The sequence below is a fragment of the Microcaecilia unicolor genome, chromosome 8 (assembly GCF_901765095.1).
Source record: "Microcaecilia unicolor chromosome 8, aMicUni1.1, whole genome shotgun sequence".
In the NCBI taxonomy this organism is placed as follows: Eukaryota; Metazoa; Chordata; class Amphibia; order Gymnophiona; family Siphonopidae; genus Microcaecilia; species Microcaecilia unicolor.
This window is the reverse complement of record NC_044038.1, coordinates 181,699,627-181,710,685: the sequence shown is the minus strand read 5'-3', so window position 1 is coordinate 181,710,685 and position 11,059 is coordinate 181,699,627. Positions and strand designations below refer to the sequence as shown.

The 11,059-nt window shown below is 41.2% G+C and overlaps 1 protein-coding gene across 1 annotated transcript; it reads right to left on the bottom strand.

Moving 5' to 3' along the window:
• Positions 1–7,934, bottom strand: LOC115476026 (sulfate transporter-like). The gene is made up of 3 exons (XM_030212135.1): positions 7,884–7,934; positions 5,226–5,854; positions 1–2,902 (listed from the first exon to the last, which is right to left on the bottom strand). Exons 2-3 carry the CDS (start codon positions 5,847–5,849, stop codon positions 1,286–1,288), a joined length of 2,241 nt encoding a protein of 746 aa, XP_030067995.1. The 5' UTR covers positions 5,850–5,854; positions 7,884–7,934; the 3' UTR covers positions 1–1,285.
• Positions 7,935–11,059: the final 3,125 nt, after the last annotated feature.

Here is an 11,059-nt window from a genome sequence, read left to right as displayed (position 1 = left end):
TTTAAGTACCTCACAATACCCTCTGGATGCCACCAGATTCTAAGAAAATGAGAAGCAAGAAAGGATACTGATTGTCTTCTTATGAAGGGGAAACTCCCATAAGCTGTACATAATGTTCCCCACTTTGTCAGTTTTCCCAAAAGCTGGTATAGATAGTCTATATTGCATTGTATTGTATCAAGGAGGAACAAAGTCCCTCAGGTTAAATTTCTGAATTTCCCAACTGGGCAACACTTTATACTACAATAACTTAATTTTAAATGTCCAAATTTCACACCTTAACTGATAGCACTTCTCCAAGCAGGTCAGAGGACTGAGGAAAAGCTTTGGGCTCTCAGAAGAATCTCACCATATGTAACTCTTGCAGGTGATGCTGCCTGTTCCTTAGCTCTTGACTTACAGAAGTTGAAGTTACACTGGACGCTGAGTGTGGCATGGTGGGAAATTTCTTCAGGTTCTGGAGGCAATGGGATATATAACACCAGCCAAGAACAGCCACCTGGCAGTCAGGTTGTTGACACAGCGGATATCATGAAAGCTGACTGGCTGTGGGGTCCCCTGGACAGGTTTGGAAAGCCCTGACTTAGTCATTAGTGTCACGAACTTTGCTTTATAAAAATGAGGGGCCTGATATTCAGTTGGCCATCAGTGTTTTCCTGACTACTTCTGTCATTATACCTGGAAATTCAGTGTCAAGCCATGTCTGGGCTCCTGCACTGAATTTCGGGGTATGCGGAGCCGGTGAAAACATAGCTGGTTAAGTGCGATATTGGGTACTTAACCAGCTATGAAGAACCATATAAAGATAGGACTGACTGTTATGTGATTGTCTTAGCATTTAAGTACTGAAACTTGACACTTAACTGACTAAGATCCGACTTCAACCCTGAAAGCCCCCAAAATAGCTGGTTTTGGCTTGAGCGTTAACCAGGCACTTTCAAAGGCACCATCCAGTTAGACCCAGACAGGAAATTTCTCCTGGCCATTTAAATCATTTTGACTATCCAACCCGACATTCCTCATCAGTAGAGGTTTCCAAGTATGCTCCAATAAGCCACATTTTATTAAAGGTCCAATAAGGAAACAGAATTGTCAAATCTATTTGTGACCCAATCAATGATCTTTAGAACCAGTTTCCAAGAAATGAAAGAATACTGGATTAGCCTCCAAGCTACCTAGTGTCTGGAAAACTGTGCTATAAAATGAATTATTTACAAAACTTGATAAGTACTGTATGAGTGTTTCCCACTGGGGCTACGTTCCATTTACATGGTGCTCCCAGGTCCTACAGACGGGTGCGTGTTCCTAAGTCATCTGCAATGGCTTGATTGGGATTAAAGGAAAAGGCCACATTGATCATTTCAATCTCCTTCTTTTGCTGTAGGTACTTTCCCTCTGCGAACTGCACAGCATCATGGACGCTGTGAAACACCAGCTGCTCCAGATCACTGTTGCCCTTGCTACAGTAACCTCCATCTTTGAGCAAGTGCCGCACTGAAGGGCTACAGTTGGCCAGCAAGACATGGATCCCAATCTCTTCATAGTCATGGCGGGTCTCTTTCAGCACTCCTAGCCCCACCGTGTCTATGAACTGCATCGCCCCACAGTCTATGATCAAGGAATGCATGTCAAGTTGCGGAATGGAAAGCTTCAGTGGATTTTGTGGTCTACTGGATGTTTTGATCAAGTTGAACCTGGGGAAGAATCGACTTTCTGGGGAGGCTGCTGCTGCTGCCTCCTGCAACTTTTTTGCCTTTTGCTGCATCATGGCCACCTGAGCTGGGTTCACCCCCGATTTCTTGTACAGCATGCTTTTGAAATACCCCTTGTTGGCATAATACAGGGAGGAGTCAAAGCGGAAGATTTTGACATTGGGTATATTTCTGAGCTCTTTGTAGGTGAATTGGTCCTCATAAATTTCTGTGTCACTGACTTTGGCCAGGAGAGTGGCTCTAGGCCTCTGGGTACGAAAGATGACACAGAGCATGGAGAAACAGACTGCCACCAGCAGCCCAATCTCTGTTGTTATCAGAGAGGAGGCCAGCATGCTCACCCACCAGACTACTGTATCAATTTTGCTGATACGCCACATATTTGGAGTATCTGCAAACTTCCGCAAGGCCCCCCTAAGATTGGTGATAGTGATGACAGCAAGGATGCAGTTCTGCAAAGAGTAGAAGAGAGGTGCAATGGCAAGGAGGACGAGCAGTAAGACCAAAGAAGTAACCAGACCAGTGAGCTGTGTATGAGCACCAGTGGATTCTTTAAGTAGGGTTTTGGCTAAGGCAGCACAGGATGCAAAGGAGTAAAAGAAAGATGGGATGAGGTTACACAAACCTATAGCAATCATTTCCTGGTTGGCCCTGACAGAGTACCCATGCTTTTTGGCAAAGATTTCAGCAAGGGAGACTGTCATTGCAAAGCCTATGATAGCTATTGGAACAGCATCAGAGGCTAAGCTTGGAAAGAGGCTCCAATTTGGTACCTTGGGGACCTGAAAGCCAGTGGGAATGGTGCCACAAATGGAAGAGTTGTATTTCTTATAAAAGTCAAAATAATGAGAAACCAGCGTGGCCACTATAATGACCAACAGCTCCACTGGGAATGGGATCTTCATCTTACTCTTAAACTTGTCATTGATTTCTTTCACAGGGATGATGACAGCCAAAGCCACAAGGCTGGTTACGAGATCACAGATGTTGGTCTTCTCAATGTACCTGAAAACGTCAATCCAGGTAAGAATTAAAGATCCTGCTCCTTCATGGCGAGGAATGCTCAGTCCGAAGAGATACTTCACCTGGGACGTGAGGATTGTTAGGGAAGAACCTGTTACAAAGCCGCTCAAGAGTGGTTCTGACAGGTACACTGCAATGAAGCCCAGCTGGAAAACACCCAGAAGGATCTGAAAGCAAAGAAACAAACAAACATTTTGCATCACATTATCTATAAATCAAGACAAGCCTACTACGCATACTAAAAACCTTTGCAAACAAATTATGTTTAACCTAAATTAGATCACATAATTTATTCATTATTAGTGCTTGTTATATTGGAAATATCATATAAATGTATCTTGGTGGTTCACAATGTTACAAATAAAAGAGAGAAACTGGAAAAGGAATACAGTCTTCCTGGACAAAACTAGTAACAGAACAGAAAGGTAGAAAGAAAGAATAGGAAAGTAGCGGAAACTGGGAAGGGATAAATGGGGAAGGGGAAATACAGGATGAAGAAGGTGCTGATGTGACCCAAGGGTGAATAGCCATACTTTGATCATTTTTTAAATAGTTTTGATATTTTGCAACCTTCTTAGAGTTATTCAAATTCAAATTATATTAATTAAGTGGAACCTATAGATGAGACATGTGGACAACCTATCGCTGTCCAGTCACAAGGAGGCTTTTCTACACAAACCACTCCCTCCCTTTGCAGTAAGTTACAGTTGAGTGAGCTCCACCCAAAGTAAAAGAAAAAAGCATTCCAAATAATCAAATTTCAGATGCAATGATATTGTTCAGAATCAAAATGAGCCTTGGGTTAATTTTATGATCACTGTTCAATATATTCCCAGTTCGGTATTCAGTTTAATTACACCTTCAATGCCTGGTCAACCAACGAATGGACATCGAGTCTTTTTTTCTTCAGACTCACTCTCCTTGGTGGCCAGCATTGCTAGTCTGATCATAACAGCCCAAATATGGCCATGGGAGAGTGCGTGCTAGGAGTCACTGATAGATGCAAGTCATAAGAGAGTCTACAGCACTCCAGAAAGGATCAGAGTGGAGGAAAGTGGGAAGTTATGTGAATATAAGGGCCATAGAACTTAAGAAAAGCCATGCGGAGTCACTGCAAAATCCATCACTCCCAGCAGCCTATCTCTGCCAGTGGCCAGTTCAGGCTACAAGTACCTGGCAGATCCCAAAAAGTAAAGCCATTTCTTATAGCTCATATCCAAGGATAAGTGGCAGCTTTCCCAAATCTATGTGTCTCATAAGTTTTTATGGACTTTTCCTCCAGGAACTTGTCCAAACCTTTTTAAAAGCCCACCACATTAATTTTCTTCACCATATTCTAAAGTAACAGATTCCACAGTTTCATTATGTGCAGCATGAAAAACTTTATTTTTAATCTGCTGCTCACTACTTTCATGTAGAGACCTCTTATTTTAATGGCGTTTGAAAGGTTAAATAGCCACTCCTTATTGAACTGTTCTACCCCACTCGTGTTTTGTAAACTTCTATCACATCCCTTCTTGTCTCTAACATGTTTAGCCTTTCTTCATATGGCAGGTGTTTCTCTTTCCCTTTATTATTTTTGTCACCTTCTCTCAAGCTCTCTGCAATATGTATTAGTAACATCTGATAAAGTGCCTAAGTATTAATGCTTATAAAGTTATTTACCAATTATTCTGGATAAAAATGGTCATACCTTGTGTTTAAAAAAAAATACAAATTGGAGACCATGCTTATTTCATAAACATGGAATAAACTCCCTGCATAGCCCTTTAAAGTGATTTCCACCATTCATATTTTGCTTAGAAATGAATTGGAGATTTCTATTTTCATGAATTTTATTCATTTGGATTTTTGAATTGTGCTTTGATATATTTTTGTGATATAGTAGTACTTGTTGTATTATCCTTATGCCTTGTTAAATGCTTCAGACTGGATTCTGTATAAGGAAGGTGATGTGCAAATGTAACCTAATAAAAGGCCTGAGAAAATGGAGATAAAGTTCCATTGTGGGAGAACAGAGATGGATGACTTTCAGACTTGAGAAGCACTCCATGAGGTGGAGCCAGACTAAGATGGGGGTTGAAGAAAAGGGTTTATCGTATATTGATTTCATATACCGGCTGCCTTGCACCCAAATCAAGGCGATTTACATTTAGTAAAATCTTCTGAAAATAAAAAAGGAACTCCTTAATAAAAACAGTAAAGAGCAATCGTACAATACAATCACTTTCGCTACGGTGTTCTTACAACATTCCTATTAGATCAAGTACACAAAATAAAACTAAATCACTCAACCCTAAAAGTAAATCCTCCACCACAGGAACAAACTGTAATCAGGTCACAAAAATGATGTTGAAAAGGTAAGTCTTCAGGTCTCTGCAAAAAGGCGGTGTCCAGAAGGTTGGGATGAAGCAGGAATACAGAGGAACAGGAGAGAGCAAGGCTGTGAAGAAAAAGGAAGAGTAGATTATGTTCATGAATACACAGTACCTGGTATAACCCAACAAGGAACGTTAATGATGTGGCCACCATGATAGCATAGCAGTTTTTGTCACAAATGATTGTGCCATTGGCTGCCAATGTTGAATTTTCTAGTGAGATGGCAGTTGTACCATCATTGTTAACATAACCAGCGATTTTCAGCTGCTTGTTCACGCTCTCTCCAATCATCAGGCACAGCACACCAAAGGATCCCACACAATTATGGTGTGAAGTGGCAAAGAAAAAGTAAATGATGCAGCAGAAGAAGTTGGTGTAGATCCCATAAATTGGAGCCTGGTTAGCTAAGAGCGCATAGGCGATGGACTGTGGAATAGTGACAATCCCTACTATAATTCCAGATATCACGTCTCCTGGAAGTTGTTCCTTGATTCGATAGCGTGGAAGCCATTTCAGCACTGGAAAGAGCTTGAACAGAAAGTTCATCAGTGTTTTGGGAGTACATTTGCAGACCTCCTTGCTCTTCTGCAGGATCAACTCCTTGGTGCTAAGCTGTGGTTGCACTTGCTCCTCCAGTTGGACGTGCATGTAATTACATCTCTGCCTTTGGACCACCTCGGAGCTGGAAGGCACCGTCACCCTCTGTTCAGTCTGGCCATTCGTGCTGGGCTCCATTCAGTCTGAGGGGGGAAAGCACTGAATTTAGGACTGAACTCAAGAAATGTTGCCTAAAAAATCAGCACTATTCTCTAAACGGTGCTTAAAGTTAGGTGAGTTTATAGATCAGCATTTAGCGCTGGGAATCATGACTACGTTTAGGGGCAACCATTTACACCATTGAAACCTTGGTGTAAATCCCCGCACCTTTATTGCATAACAGCACACGTAAATTAAAGGACCGCCCCTGATCTGCCCATGGCAGTACCCCCTTTCTGAACCTGCACATAAAATTAGCACCAATAATTGCTTGTTAAAATTATCGGTGCTCATTGACTTGTTATTCAAATAAATTATGGGCCCCTTTTACTAAGCAGCGGTAAGCCCAACATGGGCTTACCGCTTGCTAAACAGGAAGTACCGCCGAGCTACCGCAGTAGCCTGGCAGTACTTCACACCCATAGCACGCCGTCATATCCGGTGGTACCAAAATATATTTATTTTTGTAGTGCTGGAGTGTGCCTGGCGGTTATCATGCAGTGCCCTGGTTACCACCGCATGAGCACTGCACCAAATCACCTTGCAGCAAGTGCTTTACTTGCCACACGGCCATTTTCTGCAGGAAAGAGAGACTTCCCTTTTACCCACTGCAGTAAAAAAGGGCCTTGCGCACATGAAAAACATGCGCCAATGCCAGTGCAGGCCCCCTTCTGCTGCAGCTTGGTACATTTCCAAATTTATGTGCACAAGTTTTGGCGCTTTTTATAGAACGTAGCACTTTTTCAAGAATGTGTCTAAAAATAACACATTAGACAAAATTAATTGACACAATAAGTGGAAGCTCTTCCCCTCCCCTGTGTGCATCATGGTTTTTGCTAACATCTTGTGTAGACAACTTTCTACACTTCACCAGTGTGTAGTGTCTGATTCCTTCCAAGTGTATTTCCTGGGTTGCTGCTCTCATCACAACACCATTAAGGCAAAAATTTGAAAATGAAGCCACTAGACCATCAAAAACACCGGTGCATGTTCTTATGTGAGGAATGCACAAAAATAAAGGTTACTTTATACAGAAGCTAAGATTCCCTTCCTCAGGTCTGAACAGAACATTCTGCTTGAGTCTGAGGAAGGAAATATTAGTTCCCAAAGATAATCATGAACTGTGTTTCATTAGTCCCATAAAAAGGTATCAGGTTATAGATAGATGGTCATTTATACTTTATGTCCACGCAGTCAAGAGGACTGACATGACAAACATACAACTTTATTTCAGGAATTATTTTGCACCAAGGTCATGTCTACTGTGCCCCTCTACTCTATTTTATCATTAATTAAGATCAACAAAATGAACACTAAAGATCTGGATTTATATCGCACTTCTCATCAACACAAAACCTGCATACATTTTTCTCAGAGAATGGAGACTCACTACAAAAATTCACAAGCGCTGAGAAGCAAATTCCAGTCTAGACTGCAGGGACCTCCCTCAAGGTTTCTGTGAAGAAGAAACTAGGCTAAGTAGACCTGGAAACAATTTTTTTTTAAATACAGTACCTATTTTGCTCTAAGTTTCATCAATTCAGATTTAGGGCAATGCTCTTGGATACACACTAGGTAAAACCAAGATTGTGATGGCTTCCAGTGTACATGAATTAGACCATATTAAAGGATAGATGTGTACAGTTAATAACAGTTTCATGTTCTTGCTAACCAGGGCCTAGGCTCTGCCACCTTCTCCCAGTCAATCCACTTTACATAGGTAGATAGACAATGGCAGCAAATAAAGACCATTGCCCATCTACTATCCCTTCTTCTCCCATGTATTCTTAAATTTAGATACAGTCTTCGTCTCCACCACATCCACTGAAAGGCTTTTCCACATGTCAACCACCCTGTCCATAACAAAATATTTCCTTAGATTCCTCCTGTGTCTGTACCTTTTCACATTCATCCTATGCTCCCTCATTCCCGAGCTCCCTTTAATTAAAAGAGACTTGCCTCTACATTCAATGATGAGAGACAAAATGTTAGAATCAGAGAAGGAAAACCTACCACATCAGGGGATACCTGCTCTTCCTTTCCTCCACAGCTTCAGACTCCCAGATACTCTGATATAATCCACATACGTTTCACCTCTTATACCTTCTCCGAATTCTTCGGCCATTCACAGTAGCCAATCAGACACTGTTTTGGAATGAAACAAACTCCTTGTTTTGGGCATATTTTCCAGAAACCTGTTTTACAGTTTGAGGACAATTTAGAAAAATAAATAGCAATTAGCTCCCTGGAAGTAGATGATCAATATTTTCAAGTGTTTGATAAACAATGGGACTCGCGTATCCTCAGCTACTGACCACACTCACTCTTGGTAATAAGGATCTTCATGTGATTGGTTCTTGCTGCCTTCTCATGCCCTGCGGTGTTTATTTCTTGTTTATAGATAGGTTTTATTTTACTATAAAAATGTTGATAAAATTTGTAGAATGCTTATGCCAAGCTATAACCATTTGTACAAAATGCACAGGGCACAGTTGTATTCTGGCAGCCTTTCAACACATGCAACAGTATCTTGGCACATGAAAGGTTCATAATATCCAAACGGTACTGGCACTTGGGAATTAGACAATTCAAACACATCTGAAAGGGTTAATAATCATTTTCATACATTCATAGGTTTATCAGTCCAGTGGGCTCAAAAACTCAAAAGTAGACATGAACTTGCCCTTTCCAAAAGGAAATTGAAGCACTTAAACATTTTTGCCAGTGATGCAAGCAGAAATCAATAAATAAAGTGAATTTGAGATGATTTAATGCTATAAAAAGCTGTCTGTAGCTTGATGGCTTTTGACATCAAACTACAGTGTGCTGAGGTGGCTAAGAAAGCAAATAGAATATTAGGAATTATTAGGAAATGACTGGAAAACAAAAATGAGGATGTTATAACGCCTTTGTATCGCTCCATGGTGCGATCGCACCTCCAAAACTGTGTGCAGTTCTGGTCACCACATCTCAAAAAAGATATAGTGGAATTAGAAAAGGTGCAGAGAAGGGCGATGAAAATGATAAAGGGGATGGGATGATTTCCCTATAAGGAAAGGCTAAAGCGGCTAGGGCTCTTCAGCTTGGAGAAAAGACAGCTGAGGGGAGATATGATAGAGGTCTATAAAATAATGAGTGGAAGAGAATGGGTGGATGTGAATCGCTTGTTTACTCTTTCAAAAAATACTAGGACTAGGGGCACGCAATGAAGCTACTAGAATTTCAAACAAACTGGAGAAAATGCACCTAAAAATTGAAGTGTATGACATGGGCATCAGCTGTTGATTACATCAAGCTAGGGGAAGACTGCTTGGGGCTCTGATCCCTTAGACACCCACGCCTTATCTGAATTAGGTTGAAGTCATTATGAGCTTAGCCTAATGTTTCCTAGCAGAAAAGTTTATATTTCAACTTTCCATTCTGGACATATCAACAAACGTCTGCAATATTTTGGAATGATGTATTTAGTTCAGTAATGGATAATAGATATTTCACCTTCCGCCTCAGGAAATGTCCTTGAGGTTTGCAAATATTTCTGTCACCCTTGCTTGTACCAGGGCAAGCGGGGCAAGTTCCACTGCAGACAGGGTTCTGCTTTTCTTGCCACATCCTATCTCCAAATTGTTTTGCCTCTGCATATCCAAGTGACAATCAGTGACTCGACAAATAGAATGTTTTTTTAAAGGCATCCAATACCTTCTAATATTCAGTAACTCATTACAATAGGGTTTGCAAAATAAAAAAATGCAGTTGTATGACCGTGTAGTAAGTGAAATGCTTTTTATTTTGTTGTGTGTTTTATTGAATATTCACAAAAATAAAAACCAAATGTGCATCAACCACAGAAGAGCCAGAGGTAAATTGAAACACTGCATCTTGAGTCTCCATGATCACTGCTTCAATCAATATTTATCTAGAGGATCCGAGATCAATGTTGAACCAAATGATTACCCTTAATAGAAGCTACTTCATTTTGAAGGCTGCTTTTTATTTTCTACAGGTAGCAAGATCAAAGCTTAAAGCAATTTGGTGACAGATTTACTTTTTTAACTGGGGCAAAGGTGAAACTAAAAAAAGGCAAATCTTGAACTGTTTGTTTTGTCTCTGTCCTTAGTACATTCCTGGGATAGCAGCTCTGCACTTTGGAACCTTTGATTTGGTGCATAGTCAACAGAGTCCTACCCGTACAGGTAATAACAGGATGAAACTGGACCCTTGGGTGCTTTCTGTATGTATTACATTGTTCATTTTCATCTTCTAAAAAGTTTTGTTCTTTAAGCTCAGCTGTGTCCTCATACATCTAAGATTGGGGTACAATCAGAACCAGGGCTGTCCAGGGAAGAGGGGAGGGGACTGAGAAGCAAGAGCCTTGGTCTTCACTACCAGTCCTCAAAGACTGTCAACAGGTCAGATTTTCAGGATACTCTTAATGAATATGCATGAGATAGATTTGCATGCCTAGTACCTCCGTTGTATGCAAAATTCCCTCATGCATATTCATTTGGGGTATCCTGAAATCTTGATCTGTTGGCAGCCCTTGATGACTGGCAGTAAGACCATGGTAGTAGAGAGAAAGGGACACTTCTTCCTTGTGTCTGCTTCCTCCTCTGCCAGTCTCATGACCTCACGCTCCCAACTGAAGAAGGGGCCAACCTGAGCTGTAAACTGTACAGGGCCATTGGGCTCCTTGAAGCTGTACTGAATCAAACAGGGAAGAAATACTGGCAGGAAGAATGGGAAGTGATCACAGGAAGGATCATGCTGGATGGAGAAGAGCCACACAGACTCAATGGCTCTACTCCCAAACCCTTGTAGAATCCATCTTCATCAGAACCAACTTCCTTTTGATTGCATCAGTATTAGCTTTATTTGTTGTTATCCAGAGATGTTCCTCTATTTTTCTGATCTCTTGCCAGCTCCACCCTGCCTTCATGGTGACAATCCTCAGCTAGAAGCTACAAGCTGCCATCTTCTTCTAGAACAGAAACAATCAACCCAGAACTCAGGGTACACCAAGACAGCCAGGTTTTCAGAAACCCCACAATGAATATGCATGAAATAGATCATTCGCATACAATGCAAATCTTTCTCATATAAGACTGCTACGTGCACAGAAACTGGTGAATTGATGATGAGTAGGACAGTTGGGCAGACTGGATGGACCATTCAGGTCTTTATCTGCCGTCACT

Excerpts from the sequence above, each read along its gene's own strand:
- LOC115476026 (XM_030212135.1), bottom strand. The coding sequence starts at position 5,849 with ATGGAGCCCAGCACGAATGGCCAGACTGAACAGAGGGTGACGGTGCCT. Across the intron at positions 2,903-5,225 it reads TCCTTGTTGGGTTATACCAG|ATCCTTCTGGGTGTTTTCCA; the intron begins GTACTGTGTATT and ends CTTTGCTTTCAG.